General features: G+C 42.9%; 1 protein-coding gene across 3 annotated transcripts in view; it reads right to left on the bottom strand.

The window, feature by feature from the left end:
* The window catches only part of ACSBG1 (acyl-CoA synthetase bubblegum family member 1), a 75,200-nt gene that overhangs the window by 44,441 nt on the left and 14,158 nt on the right, over window positions 1-16,601 (bottom strand). Inside the window, exons 1-2 of one of the 3 annotated variants that reach the window (XM_075576084.1) lie at window positions 5,691-5,939; window positions 3,958-4,047 (exon numbers count right to left, since the gene is read on the bottom strand). In XM_075576084.1, coding sequence (XP_075432199.1) covers window positions 3,958-4,036 — 79 coding nt within the window. In that variant the 5' untranslated portion in view covers window positions 4,037-4,047; window positions 5,691-5,939. Of the gene's footprint in view, window positions 1-3,957; window positions 4,048-5,686; window positions 5,940-16,601 lie in introns of those variants that run through there. The other 2 variants (XM_075576086.1, XM_075576085.1) reach the window with 2 other exon arrangements.

The raw sequence follows: 16,601 nt of genomic DNA, 5'->3' as shown, positions 1-16,601 counted from the left end.
CTACGTGGGACTGACCATTTAACCCATTAAACACGTCACTGTCATTAGGTCACTTTGCCCCTACGTGGGACTGACCCTTTAACCCATTAAACACGTCCCTGTCATTAGGTCACTTTGCATCTACGTGGGACTGACCCTTTAACCATTAAACACGTCCCTGTCATTAGGTCACTTTGCTCCTATGTGGGACTGACCCTTTAACCCATTAAACACGTTCCTGTCATTAGGTCACTTTGCCCTTATGTGGGACTGACCCTTTAACCCATTAAACACGTCCCTGTCATTAGGTCACTTTGCCCTTATGTGGGACTGACCCTTTAACCCATTAAACACGTCCCTGTCATTAGGTCACTTTGCCCTTATGTGGGACTGACCCTTTAACCCATTAAACACGTCCCTGTCATTAGGTCACTTTGCCCTTATGTGGGACTGACCCTTTAACCCATTAAACACGTCCCTGTCATTAGGTCACTTTGCCCTTATGTGGGACTGACCCTTTAACCCATTAAACACGTCCCTGTCATTAGGTCACTTTGCCCTTATGTGGGACTGACCCTTTAACCCAGGGTTTCCCAAACTTTTCTTTTCCGTGACCCGGTTATTTTTGAACTTCTCCTTCGTGACCCACTAAAAATGTTATCGCCTATACTGGCCTATAGGGCCTGCACAGACACACACACAGCCACTGATACACACACACACAGCCACTGATACACACGCAGCCACTGACACACGCAGCCACTGACACACGCAGCCACTGACACACACACACTGATACACACACAGCCACTGATAAACACACACACGCAGCCAATGACACACACACGCAGCCACACAGACACACTGCTACACACACACACACTGCTACACACACAGAGACACTGCTACACACACACACACACACACACAGACACTGCTACACACACACAGACACTGATACACACACACACACACACAGACACTGATACACACACACAGACACTGATACACACACACACACTGATACACACACACTGATACACAGACACTGATACACAGACACTGATACACAGACACTGATACACAGACACACACACACAGACACTGATACACACACACAGACACTGATACACACACACACACTGATACACACACACTGATACACAGACACTGATACACAGACACTGATACACAGACACTGATACACACACACACACACACAGACACTGATACACACACCCAGACACTGATACACACACACACACTGATACACACACACTGATACACAGACACTGATACACAGACACTGATACACAGACACTGATACACAGACACTGATACACAGACACTGATACACAGACTCTGATACACAGACTCTGATACACAGATTCTGATACACACACACACACACACACACTGATACTGATACACACAAACACACACACTGATATATACACACACACACACAGCCACTGATACACACACACTCTGATACACACACAGACACTGATACAGATACACACGCACACAGCCCCTGATACACACACACACACACACTCGCTCTCCCCTATACGTACACAGACATAAACAGTGAATTACAGGCAATGACGGATGTGAGTGACTGGAGGGGGGGGGGCAGGGACTGGGTGGGTGGGAGGGGGGGACTGGGTGGGTGGGAGCTCTTGGACTGGGTGGGTGGGAGGGGGGACTGGGACTGGGTGGGAGGGGGGACTGGGTGACTGGGACCTTGTACTGGGTGGGAGGGGAGAGGGGGGACTGGGGGGGAGAGGGGACTGGGTGGGTGGGAGAGGGGACTGGGACTGGGTGGGTGGGAGAGGGGACTGGGTGGGTGGGAGAGGGGACTGGATGGGTGGGTGGGAGAGGGGACTTGCGGGGGGTGGGTGGGATGGAGAGGGGACTGGGTGGGTGGGTGGTAGAGGGGACTGGGTGGGTGGGAGGGAGGGACTGGGACTGGGTGGGTGGGAGGGGGGGACTGGGACGGTGGGAGGGGGGGGACTGGGACTTTGGACTGGGACTGGGTGGGTGGGAGGGGGGACTGGGACTGGGTGGGACTGGGGACTGGGTGGGAGACTAGCACTGGGTGGGTGGGAGGGGGGACTGGGACTGGGTGGGTGGGAGGGGGGACTGGGTGGGAGGGGGGACTGGGACACTTGGGTGGGAGGCAGTGACTGGGTGGGTGTGTGGGAGACGGTGGGTGAGTGACTGGGTGGGTGGGAGACGGTGGGTGGGTGACAGTGACTGGGTGGGTGACAGTGACAGTTACTGGGTGGGTGACAGTGACTTTGACAGTGACTGGGTGGGTGACAGTGACTGGGTGGGTGACAGTGACTTGACAGTGACTGGGTGGGTGGGTGACAGTGGGTGGGTGGGTGACAGTGGGTGGGTGGGTGACAGTGACTGGGTGGGTGACAGTGACTGGGTGGGTGACAGTGACTGGGTGGGTGACAGTGACTGGGTGGGTGACAGTGACTGGGTGGGTGACAGTGACTTGACAGTGACTGGGTGGGTGGGTGACAGTGGGTGGGTGGGTGACAGTGACTGGGTGGGTGACAGTGACTGGGTGGGTGACAGTGACTGGGTGGGTGACAGTGACTGGGTGGGTGGGTGACAGTGACTGGGTGGGTGGGTGACAGTGACTGGGTGGGGGGGTGACAGTGACTGGGTGGGTGGGTGACAGTGACTGGGTGGGTGACAGTGACTTGACAGTGACTGGGTGGGTGGGTGACAGTGACTGTGTGGGTGGGTGACAGTGACTGGGTGGGTGGGTGATAGTGGGTGGGTGGGTGACAGTTGACAGTGACTGGGTGGGTGACAGTGACTGGGTGGGTGACAGTGACTGGGTGGGTGGGTGACAGTGACTGGGTGGGTGACAGTGACTGGGTGGGTGACAGTGACTGGGTGACAGTGACTGGGTGGGTGACAGTGACTGGGTGGGTGACAGTGACTGGGTGGGTGACAGTGACTGGGTGGGTGACAGTGACTGGGTGGGTGACAGTGACTGGGTGGGTGACAGTGACTGGGTGACAGTGACTGGGTGGGTGACAGTGACTGGGTGGGTGACAGTGACTGGGTGGGTGACAGTGACTGGGTGGGTGACAGTGACTGGGTGGGGTGACTTACCTTGAGGCCGGACGCTTTCCCCTGCTGCCCCCGATATCCCCTGCTGCCCGGGACGGGAGGTGGGCTTGGTGCCCCGGGAGGTGGGCTCGGGAGGGGGTGCCACGGGAGGTGGGCTCGGGAGGGGGTGCCACGGGAGGTGAGCTCTGGAAGCGGGCCGCGGGAGGTAGTGGGCCGCAGAGGAGATAGTACTTCCGCCTCCGTCCCACGTTGGGAGCGGGGGGGAGGAAGGGAGCTGTCACTGCTTGCCCTGCGCATTCGCGCGGGACCGCAGGGGGAATCGCTGCTATTTTTTTTAACTCGAGCGGCGGGAGGGGGGGCTGGGAGGAGACACCGCGCGGCCAGCCTCGCTGCGACCCGGCAATTTTGGTGCCGTGGCCCGGTGCCGGGTCGCGACCCACCATTTGGGAAACGCTGCTTTAACCCATTAAACATATCCCTGTCATTAGGTCACTTTGCCCCTACGTGGGACTGACTCTTTAACCAATTAAGCACGTCCCTGTCATTAGGTCACTTTGCCCCTACGTGGGACTGACCCTTTAACCCATTAAACACGTCCCTGTCATTAGGTCACTTTGCCCCTACGTGGGACTGACCCTTTAACCCATTAAACACATCCCTGTCATTAGGTCACTTTGCCCTTATGTGGGACTGAGCCTTTAACCAATTAAACACGTCCCTGTCATTAGGTCACTTTGCCCCTACGTGGGACTGAGCCTTTAACCAATTAAACACGTCCCTGTGATTAGGTCACTTTGCCCTTATGTGGGACTGACCCTTTAACCAATTAAACACGTGCCAATTTTCAATTACAGTCGAAAGTATTGATTTATATCTCACCAGTTCTTTCACCCCCAGACTTCTCACTGAGTGGAACATTCAGTGTTTGTTCAGCGATAACTGAGCTTTCCTTGGACATTGTAATTGGGTCTGCGGATAAAATGGCAAATCAATGTTATTTACCCCCTCTCTTCCTAGTGGGAATGGCAGCATATCACTCTGTGTGTTATTATATCGCTATGCAGAGTGTTAACAATTATATCGCTCTGCGTGTTATTATGTTATGATATTGCTCTGTGTGAGTTTATATCTCTCTGCATGTTATTATTTATCTCTGCATGTTACTGCTATAATCTCTGCATGTTATTATATATCTCTGCATGTTACTGCTATAATCTCTGCGTGTTATTATATATCTCTGCATGTTATTATATATCTCTGCATATTACTGCTATAATCTCTGCGTGTTATTATATATCTCTGCATGTTACTGCTATAATCCCTGCATGTTATTATATATCTCTGCATGTTATTATATATCTCTGCATGTTATTATATATCTCTGCATGTTATTATATATCTCTGCATATTACTGCTATAATCTCTGCTTGTTATTATATATCTCTGCATGTTACTGCTATAATCTCTGCGTTTTATTATATATCTCTGCATGTTACTGCTATAATCTCTGCGTGTTATTATATCTCTCTGTGTGTTATTATATCTCTGGATGTTACTGCTATAATCTCTGCGTGTTATTATATCTCTCTGTGTGTTATTATATCGCACTGCGTGTTATTGTATATATCTGCATGTTACTGCTATAATCTCTGCCTGTTATTATATATCTCTGCATGTTATTATATATCTCTGCGTGTTATTATATCTCTGCATGTTACTGCTATACTCTCTGTGTGTTATTATATCTCTCTGTGTGTTATTATATCGCTCTGCGTGTTATTATATCTCTCTGCATGTTACTGCTATAATCTCTGCATGTTATTATATCTCTCTGCGTGTTATTATATCTCTCTGCGTGTTATTATATCGCTCTGCGTGTTATTATATCTCTCTGCGTGTTATTATATCTCTCTGCGTGTTATTATACAGGCATACCCCGCTTTAAGGACACTCACTTTAAGTACACTCGCGAGTAAGTACATATCGCCCAATAGGCAAACGGCAGTTCACGCATGCGCCTGTCATCACGTCCTGAACAGCAATACCTGTACCGAAGTTGTGCGCAAGTGGGGAGACTATAGAGCCTGTTATAAATGCGTTATTTACATCAGTTAAGCACGTATATGACGATTGCAGTACAGCACATGCATCGATAAGTGGGGAAAAGGTAGTGCTTCACTTTAAGTACATTTTCGCTTTACATACATGCTCCGGTCCCATTGCGTACGTTAATGCGGGGTATGCCTGTATCTCTCTGCGTGTTATTATATCGCTCTGCGTGTTATTATATCTCTCTGCGTGTTATTATATCTCTCTGCGTGTTATTATACCTCTCTGCGTGTTATTATATCTCTCTGCGTATTATTATATCTCGCTGCGTGTTATATCTCTCTGCGTGTTATTATATATCTCTGCGTGTTATTATATCTCTGCATGTTACTGCTATAATCTCTGCGTGTTATTATATCGCTCTGCGTGTTATTATTATCACAGGAGACCAGGACTAATAACAGGGATCAATATCTCGAGACAAACACAAGAGTTTATAAAAATTAATTCATTGGATAACAGTATCCACAACTCACAAAGAAACAGACAGCACACATACTCACAACTGGGGGACCTGGGGAGACCCTGCAGTTCTAGTCGCAGGGACCACCTTGCAGGGATTTCCCCTGATCTTCCTGCACAGTGCCTATAGGGACTGGTTTTCAGCCTAAGTCCAGCACTGGAGCTCTGTATCTGCAGCTGGAAATCACCACCAGAACTGTAGCTTGAGCGAGCTAGGGGTCTTCCACCCCCGGGTCTCCCTGCCCACCTTTTTATACCCTTATCCCACCAGGTTGCAACATTCAGGGCCCAGTGCTGGCTGCTGGCACAGATTGGTGGGTAGGAATGCAACACTACAGGAAGCAGCATGAAAGGGTAACATGGAAAGGCTGTACACAAGCTTTGCAACATTTCTCCTGAAACACATCTAGCCCTGGATTCCTGAACTGCGGGAACCAGGCAAGATACAAATATATATACATATATATATATAAATATATATATATATATATATATTCCTGTGGAGGGTTTTTGTCACTTTTTTTACTCACCATAACTTAACTCAGTATTATATATATATATATATATATATATATATATATATATATATATATATATATATATATATAGATATAGATATAGATATAGATATAGATATATATATATATATATATAGATATATATAGATATATATAGATATATATAGATATATATAGATATATATATATATATATATATATATATATATATATATATATATATAGCAACTGTAAATATTCCTGTATATTCATTTGCATGTCTTAGGCAGGTCTGCAACCCTGTCTTTCACCATTATCACCCAGCAAACAGCACTTCCACTGCAGCAAGGGATTCTGGGAAATGACATGCAAATGAGCACACAATGCCACCTTTTATCTCATGCTCACATTACACGAGCAACCCTTAGCCAATGCATGCTGCTTTAAACACAGCTTTTAAGCAAGGACTTGGGAGATGCAAAGTCAGTTAACCCACTCACAGACATGTTTCAACCTCACACTAATGATACCCATCAAGGTTGAAACATGTCTGTGAGTGGGTTTACTGGCTTTGCATCTCCCAAGTCCTTGCTTAAAAGCTGTGTTTAAAGCAGCATGCATTGGCTAAGGGTTGCTCGTGTAATGTGAGCATGAGATTAAAGGTGGCACTGTGTGCTCATTTGCATGTCATTTCCCAGAATCCCTTGCTGCAGTGGAAGTGCTGTGTGCTGGGCGATAATGGTAAAAGACAGGGTTGCAGACCTGTCTAAGACATGCAAATGAATATACAGGAATATTTACAGTTGCTTTATGCTTTACTGTGGAGGGTTTTAGTCACTTTTTTTACCCACCATAACCTTAATAGTCGTGGTATATATATATATAGCAAATGGAAATATTACTGTATGTTCATTTGCATGTCTTAGACAGGTCTGTAACCGTGTCTTTCACCATTATCACCCAGCACATATTGCTTCCACTGCAGCAAGGGATTTTGGGAAATGACATGCAAATGAGCACACAGTGCCACTAATATATATATATATATATATATATATATATATATATATATAGTCAAAAAATAAATAGATGATACCGTTCTGTGGCTAACGAAATCCTTTTATTTGTGCGAGCTTTCGAGATACACTGATCTCTTCTTCCGGTGATGTTACAATGAATGAAGCAAGCAAAAGGTATACTTAAAAACAGTGTCTCTTGGAATGTTATCTGTGCTTCTCCTTCCCCCGGTGTGGATGTGTTTATGGCTAGAGGTGTCAAAAGGTTCCTGAAAGCAAGTGATGTAAGCGTGTGTGTGTGTGTGTATCTGTGTGAATATAAATGAATGGAGAGCCCACAGTATAAACAGTGCTCTACACAAGGTGTGTGTGGAGTGAGAGGGATATAAATGGTGTGGGTAGGTGTGGAAATGTGAGAGATTGTAGCACAACTAAAAGTGTGTTTGGATACTATGTGGTCCCTATAGGTGTATAGGGATGGAAAAACAAGGAGTATTAGTATGTGTAAGAGACAGCTGTGTGTGCATACATATAGCACAGTATGTACAGACATGGCCTATAGCGCTCATGGGAAGAGAGTTCACTTGTGTCAGTAATGACTCATAAAATTTCGATCTCTGTTTAGGCCACCGCTAAGTGTCCCGAACAGTTGCATAAATTTGTATTCATGCAACCGTCTCTCTTTCGGTGTTTTAAGATTACCTTTGAGTATGGCAACCCTCAGATCATTCATCTTATGGCCAGAGTCAGAGAAATGTTCGCCGACAGGACTGTCTCTTGTTCCGCGCGTGATGCTGTGGCGATGCAGGTTCATTCTCTTGTTTAGCCCCTGCCCTGTCTCACCTATGTAGTAGCAGCCCCCTGGACATTTCATGCACATGATGAGGTACACGACATTGCTGGAGGAACAGGTGAACCTTCCTCTGATTTTGTATTCCCGATTCCTGTGTGGTATTTGTATTGTGTCCGCTGTGTAGAGCATTGCGCAGGTTTTGCATCTTGGGTCCTGGCATGGTTTCGGCCCGCATTCAGTTGTACTGCTGAATAATTTACTCCTCACCATAATATTCTTGAGATTATGGGGTTGTCTGTATGATAATAAGGGTGCTTCAGGGAAGACCTGTTGCAGTCTTGTATCTTCCTGGAGGATGGGTTGTAGTTTCCTGGTGATCTTGCGTAGGGCTCCTAGGTGTAGGTTATATGTGACCACCAAAGGTACCCTGTCGCTTGTCTCCTTCTGTTTGTATTCAAGGAGATCACTTCTTGGTATTCTGGTGGCTTTGTGAATTTGCTGGTCTACAATTCTGTGGTTATATCCACGGTTTATAAAGTCTGATCTCAAGGCTTTAATCCGCTGGTCTCTGTCTGCTGTGTCGGAGCATATCCGGTTGTATCGTATGGCTTGACTGTAGATGGTTGCATGTTTGGTGTGTGTCGGGTGTAAACTGTTGTCCCTCAAATAGCTGGCTCTGTCTGTAGGTTTGCGGTATACAGAAGTCTGTAGTTGGTTGTTCTTTATAGTAATGGTGGAGTCTAGGAAATGTACTTCATCCGGGGAATGGGTGAGTTTGAGGTTGATGGTCGGGTGGAACGTATTGAAGTTGTCATAGAACTGTAGGAGGTCCTGTTCGCCAGAGGTCCAAATCAGGAGGATGTCATCGATGTAGCGAAGGTATGTAAGGGGTTTCAAGTGACAGGTGGACAGAAAGTCACTTTCCAGTTTTGCACAGAACAGATTGGCATACTGTGGCGCCATCCGAGTACCCATAGCGGTCCCGGTTGTCTGGAGGTATGTGTAATTTCCAAATGTGAAGTACAACCGGATATGCTCCGACACAGCAGACAGAGACCAGCGTATTAAAGCCTTGAGATCAGATTTTATAAACCGTGGATATAACCACAGAATTGTAGACCAGCAAATTCACAAAGCCACCAGAATACCAAGAAGTGATCTCCTTGAATACAAACAGAAGGAGACAAGCGACAGGGTACCTTTGGTGGTCACATATAACCTACACCTAGGAGCCCTACGCAAGATCGCCAGGAAACTACAACCCATCCTCCAGGAAGATACAAGACTGCAACAGGTCTTCCTTGAAGCACCCTTATTATCATACAGACAACCCCATAATCTCAAGAATATTATGGTGAGGAGTAAAGTATTCAGCAGTACAACTGAATGCGGGCCGAAACCATGCCAGGACCCAAGATGCAAAACCTGCGCAATGCTCTACACAGCGGACACAATACAAATACCACACAGGAATCGTGAATACAAAATCAGAGGAAGGTTCACCTGTTCCTCCAGCAATGTTGAGTACCTCATCATGTGCATGAAATGCCCAGGGGGCTGCTACTACTAGGTGAGACAGGGCAGGGGCTAAACAAGAGAATGAACCTGCATCGCCACAGCATCACACGCGGACAAGAGACAGTCCTGTTGGCGAACATTTCTCTGACTCTGGCAATAAGCTGAACGATCTGAGGGTTGCCATACTCAAAGGTAATCTTAAAACACCAAAAGAGAGATGGTTGCATGAATACAAATTTATGCAACTGTTCGGGACACTTAGCGGTGGCCTAAACAGAGATCGAAATTTTATGAGTCATTACTGACACAAGTGAACTCTCTTCCCATGAGCGCTATAGACCATGTCTGTACATACTGTGCTATATGTATGCACACACAGCTGTCTCTTACACATACTAATACTCCTTGTTTTTCCACCCTATATACCTATAGGGACCACATAGTATCCACACACACTTTTAGTTGTGCTACAATCTCTCACATTTCCACACCTACCCACACCATTTATATCCACTCCCACTCCACACACACCTTTTGTAAAGCACTGTATATACTGTGGGCTCTCCATTCATTTATATTCACACAGATACACACACACACACGCACACACTCTTACATCACTTGCTTTCAGGAACCTTTTGACACCTCTAGCCATAAACACATCCACACCAGGGGAAGGAACAGCACAGATAACATTCCAAGAGACACTGTTTTTAAGTATACCTTTTGCTTGCTTCATTCATTGTAACATCGCCGGAAGAAGAGATCAGTGTATCTCGAAAGCTCGCACAAATAAAAGGATTTCGTTAGCCACAGAACGGTATCATCTATTTATTTTTTGATTATTGAAGCTCGGCTAACACGGTACTGATACCTTTAAGTGTATATATAAAAATATATATATATCGGCTGTCTGTAGGTGGGTTTTCTGGCTATGCATCTTAACCCTGGCTGTGCTTAAAGCTGTGACCATGCAACAAGCTTAAGCAAAAGGTGACAGTGTGTGTCCATTTGCATGTCATTTCCCAGAATCCCTTGCTGCAGTGGAAGTGCTGTATGCTGGGTGATAATGGTGAAAGGCGGGGTTGCAGACCTGTCTAAGACATGCAAATGAGCATACAGGAATATTTCCATTGACACACACACACATATATATATATATATAACAAAAAGCAGCAGCCAGCACTCCAAGCAACAAATGTAAAGTCAAGGTGCATGCTCCATAGAAATCAATATAGAAACCCTGTCTTCCCATAAGAGAAGGCACAAAAGCAGCAACACTCAGATAAAGCAAAAAGACATGTACTGTATTAGCAGTCACAAAACAGCACACTATAAACCCGTGCTGTGTTGTCATTGCTAATACATGTTTTTTTGCTATATCTGAGTGTTACTGCTTTTGTGCCTTCTCTTATGGGAAGACAGGGTTTCTATATATATATATAGTTAATGGCGTGGTACTTCGAACTCACGGTTTTCACAATGGAGGCAGGTGCTCGTCCCATAAATGACATGTACAGGTAGGCATATGGTAACCGGGCTGCCCTGTGTTGATAATACACTTTGTTTTTTGATGAATGCTGCCGTGTGCTGTCTCTTTGTCATCAGGATCCCTCTGGTTACCATATGTCTCTGTCGATCTCTGTCGGTCTCTCTCTCTCTGTATATATATATATATATATATATATATATATATATATATATATATATATAATACACACACACGTGTGTATTAGTATTATTGACAGGCTTGATCTGTATTAACAGCCATATTTATCCCTACTGTCACAATGCTATCTCTGTGTTATTATACTGCTCTGCATGTTATTATATCTCTGTGTTATTATCTATCTCTGCATGTTATTATATCTGTGCGTGTTATCTATCTCTGCATGTTATTATATCTCTGTGTGTTATCTATCTCTGCGTGTTATTATATCGCTCTGCATGTTATTATATCTCTCTGTGTTATTATATCTATGCGTATTATTATATCTCTGCGTGTTATATCTCTGCGTGTTATTATATCTCTGTGTGTTATTATATCTCTGCGTGTTATTATATCTCTTTGTGTGTTATTATATCGCTATGCGTGTTATTATATCTCTCTGCGTGTTATTTTATCGCTCTGCGTGTTATTATATCTCTCTGCGTGTTATTATATCTCTCTGCGTGTTATTATATCTCTCTGCGTGTTATTATATCTCTCTGCGTGTTATTATATCTCTCTGCATGTTATTATATCACTCTGCGTGTTATTATGTTATTATATCTCTGTGTGTTATTATATCTCTCTGCGTGTTATTATATCTCTCTGCGTGTTATTATAACTCTCTGCGTGTTATTATATCTCTGTGTGTTATTATATCTCTGCGTGTTATTATATCTCTTTGTGTGTTATTACATCGCTATGCGTGTTATTATATCTCTCTGCGTGTTATTTTATCGCTCTGCGTGTTATTATATCTCTCTGCGTGTTATTATATCTCTCTGCGTGTTATTATATCTTTCTGCATGTTATTATATCACTCTGCGTGTTATTATGTTATTATATCTCTGTGTGTTATTATATCTCTCTGTGTGTTATTATATCTCTCTGCGTGTTATTATATCTCTCTTCGTGTTATTATATCGCTCTGCGTGTTATTATGTTATTATATCTCTGTGTGTTATTATATCTCTGCGTATTATTATATCGCTCTGCATGTTATTATATCTCTCTGCATGTTATTATATTGCTTTGTGTGCTATTATATAGCTCTGCGTGTTATTATATTGCTCTGCGTGTTATTATATCGCTCTGCGTGTTATTATATCGCTCTGCGTGTTATTACATCGCTCTGCGTGTTAGTATATATCTCTGCGTGTTAGTATATCTCTCTGCGTGTTATTACATCGCTCTGCGTATTATTATATCGCTCTGCGTTATTATCTCTCACTCTCTCTCAGCATGTTATTATATCTCTCTGCGTGCTATTATAACTCTGCATGCTATTATATCTCTCTGCGTGTTATTATATCTCTCTGCGTGTTATTATATCTCTCTGCGTGCTATTATAACTTTGCATGCTATTATATCTCTCTGGGTGTTATTATATCTCTCTGCGTGTTATTATATCTCTCTGCGTGTTATTATCTCTCTGCGTGTTATATCTCTCTGCGTGTTATATCTCTCTGCGTGTTATTATATCTCTCTGCGTGTTATTATCTTTCTGCGTATTATTATATCTCTCTGCGTATTATTATATCTCTCTGCGTGTTATTATCTCTCTGCGTGTTATTATATCTCTCTGCGTGTTACTATATCTCTGCGTGTTATTATATCTCTCTGCATGTTATTATATCTCTGCGTGTTATTATATCTCTCTGCGTGTTATTATATCTCTGCGTGTTATTATATCTCTCTGCGTGTTATTATATCTCTGCGTGTTATTATATCTCTGTGTGTTATTATATCTCTCTGCATGTTATTATATCTCTGCGTGTTATTATATCTCTCTGCATGTTATTATATCTCTCTGCGCGTTATTATATCTCTGCGTGTTATTATATCTCTCTGCGTGTTATTATATCTCTGCGTGTTATTATATCTCTCTGCGTGTTATTATATCTCTGCGTGTTATTATATCTCTGTGTGTTATTATATCTCTCTGCGTGTTATTATATCTCTGCGTGTTATTATATCTCTCTGCATGTTATTATATCTCTCTGCATGTTATTATATCTCTGCGTGTTATTATATCTCTGTGTGTTATTATATCTCTCTGCGTGTTATTATATCTCTGCGTGTTATTATATCTCTGCGTGTTATTATATATCTCTGCATGTTATTATATCTCTGCGTGTTATTATATCTCAGCGTGTTATTATACCTCTGCATGTTATTATATCTCTCTGCGTGTTATTATATCTCTCTGCATATTATATCTCTCTGCGTGTTATTATATCTCTGCGTGTTATTATATCTCTCTGCGTGTTATTATATCTCTCTGCGTGTTATTATATCTCTGCGTGTTATTATATCTCTGCATGTTATTATATCTCTACGTGTTATTATATCTCAGCGTGTTATTATACCTCTGCATGTTATTATATCTCTCTGCGTGTTATTATATCTCTCTGCATATTATATCTCTCTGCGTGTTATTATATCTCTGCGTGTTATTATATCACTCTGCGTGTTATTATATCTCTCTGCGTGTTATTATATCTCTCTGCGTGTTATTATATCTCTCTGCGTGTTATTATATCTCTGCGTGTTATTATATCTCTGCGTGTTATTATATATCTCTGCATGTTATTATATCTCTCTGCGTGTTATTATATCTCTCTGCATGTTATTATATCTCTCTCCGTGTTATTATATCGCTCTGCGTGTTATTATATCTCTCTGCGTGTTATTATATCTCTCTGCGTGTTAATATATCTCTCTGCGTTTTATTATATCTCTCTGCGTGTTATTATATCTCTCTGCGTGTTATTATATCTCTCTGCATGTTATTATATCTCTCTGCGTGTTATTATATCTCTCTGCGCGTTATTATATCTCTCTGCGTGTTATTATATCTCTCTGCGCGTTATTATATCGCTCTGCGTGTTATTATATCTCTGCATGTTATTATATCTCTCTGCGTGGTATTATATCTCTCTGCGCGTTATTATATCTCTCTGCGTGTTATTATATCTCTCTGCATGTTATTATATCTCTCTGCGTGTTATTATATCTCTCTGCGCGTTATTATATCTCTCTGCGTGTTATTATATCTCTCTGCATGTTATTATATCTCTCTGCGTGTTATTATATCGCTCTGCGTGTTATTATATCTCTCTGCATGTTATTATATCTCTCTGCGTGTTATTATATCGCTCTGCGTGTTATTATATCTCTGCGTGTTATTATATCTCTGCGTGTTATTATATCTCTCTGCATGTTATTATATCTCTCTGCGTGTTATTATATCTCTCTGCGTGTTATTATATCGCTCTGCGTGGTATTATATCTCTCTGCGTGTTATTATATCTCTCTGCGTGTTATTATATCTCTCTGCGTGTTATTATATCTCTCTGCGTGTTATTATATCTCTCTGTGTGTTATTATATCTCTCTGCGTGTTATATCTCTCTGCGTGTTATTATATCGCTCTGCGTGTTATTATATCTCTCTGTGTGTTATTATATCTATCTGCGTGTTATATCTCTCTGCGTGTTATTATATCGCTCTGAGTGTTATTATATCTCTGCGTGTTATTATATCTCTCTGCATGTTATTATATCTCTGCGTATTATTATACCGCTCTGCGTGTTATTATATCTCTCTGCGTGTTATTATATCTCTCTGCGTGTTATTATATCGCTCTGCGTGTTATTATATCGCTCTGCGTGTTATTATATCTCTGCGCGTTATTATATCTCTGCGTGTTATTATATCTCTCTGCGTGTTATTATATCTCTCTGCGTGTTATTATATATCTCTGCGCGTTATTATATCGCTCTGCGTGTTATTATATCTCTCTGCGTGTTATTATCTTTCTGCGTATTATTATATCTCTCTGCGTGTTATTATATCGCTCTGCGTGGTATTTATTCTGAATATTATTTCTGTCACTTGCTGTAACTGTCCCTTTTCCCTGTCTGTCGCTTCCCTTAGTAGCCCCGGAAGGTACAAGAAGCGGATACACAGTAATAACTGTTAGAAGGGGTCCGCGTACTTACAGGTTACAGGCTGCTCCCAACTGGAACTAACATTACGTTTCATTTATAGATCATGTCCCAGACTTTGCAAATGATTAGCCCCAAAGCACCTAACTTTAGCAAATGATGAAATATACAGGTCACCAACCTATTTATTGTGTAATTTGGTAATGTAACAATCAGAGGGCTGACTATGCAATGCGCCTCTTTCCTCCTCAAATTTGGGATTAATAAAAAATATTAAATTACCATTAACCACAAATTGAACAGCTTGGAATTTAGACGAAAAAGTTACATTTTGTCTCGCCTGACCACACAACCTTTCCCCACGTCTGCAGTACCATCTTTATGCTTTTTGGTCTAAATTCCAAGCGTTTCGTCTGGTGCAATCAAGACGGCACATCACCCAGTCACCACTGTCCCGACTGTCAGGCATGGCGGTGGAAACATCATGTTCTGGGGACGCTTCTCTTCCGCAGGGACTCGAAGCGCGTCAGGATAGAGGGGAGGATGGATGGTGCACAGTACAGGCGAATCCACGAGGAAAACCTGTGTGAGTTCAGCCCAAACACTGACACTGGGGAGAGAATTCACATTTAAGCAGGACAATGACCCGAAACACAAAGCCACACTGGGGGGTGGAACAAGAAGAGAATGAAGGTTCTTGAGTAAAGAACCCAATGGAACATTTATGGCGAGACTTGAAGATTGCCGTCCATCGACGTTCCCGAACAAACTTATCAGCACCGGGTCCATTTTCCCGTGAAAAACAGACACAAATATCCCCATCCTACTGTGCAAAACGAGTAGGGAGCGATCCAGAAAGACACATAGCTGTAATTGCTTCAAAAGGGGCTCCCACCAAGTACTGACTTAAGGGGCTGCCTACTTATGCAACCAGTATTTTCACTTCCCCCTTTTGCTGACATTTAAAGCTGCAGTTCAAGCTGCCGTTTTGAAAAAATATATATATTTTTTTTTCTATTCAATATGCGCATCAATACAATTTGCACACTGACAAGGGATTAGCTAAGCTGCAGATCCATCCGTTCTCCTGTAATCGATCGCTTGTTCGGGTTATTTAACTCACTTCTTGCACAGCATTGTGGGCAATGTAGTCCAGCAATATTAGGTGACTGGGCAGTTACTAGATACAATTGGTGCACTGCTAGAGAGGGGGCGGGCTCAGGAGGGGAAGGGGAAGGGGGTGTGACTTTGGAAATGCTTCCTACATTACAAACATTAAAAATGTCTTTAAAACATTTTTAAAAAATTATTATTTTTTAAATACTACAAGTATTTTCTCATAGTACAGAACTGATTTATTAAAAAGACACACGTAGGATATTGCTTGAGCTGCATTAACCTCTTCTGCATATAACAGGGTTCGGTTTAACCCTTTCAGCTTTGTAGCTTTGAATAAAAATAGTTCGTTTGA

Source organism: Ascaphus truei, chromosome 18 (assembly GCF_040206685.1).
Source record: "Ascaphus truei isolate aAscTru1 chromosome 18, aAscTru1.hap1, whole genome shotgun sequence".
In the NCBI taxonomy this organism is placed as follows: Eukaryota; Metazoa; Chordata; class Amphibia; order Anura; family Ascaphidae; genus Ascaphus; species Ascaphus truei.
The sequence above is the reverse complement of the archived record's forward strand: the minus strand, read 5'-3'. Positions and strand labels throughout refer to the sequence as shown.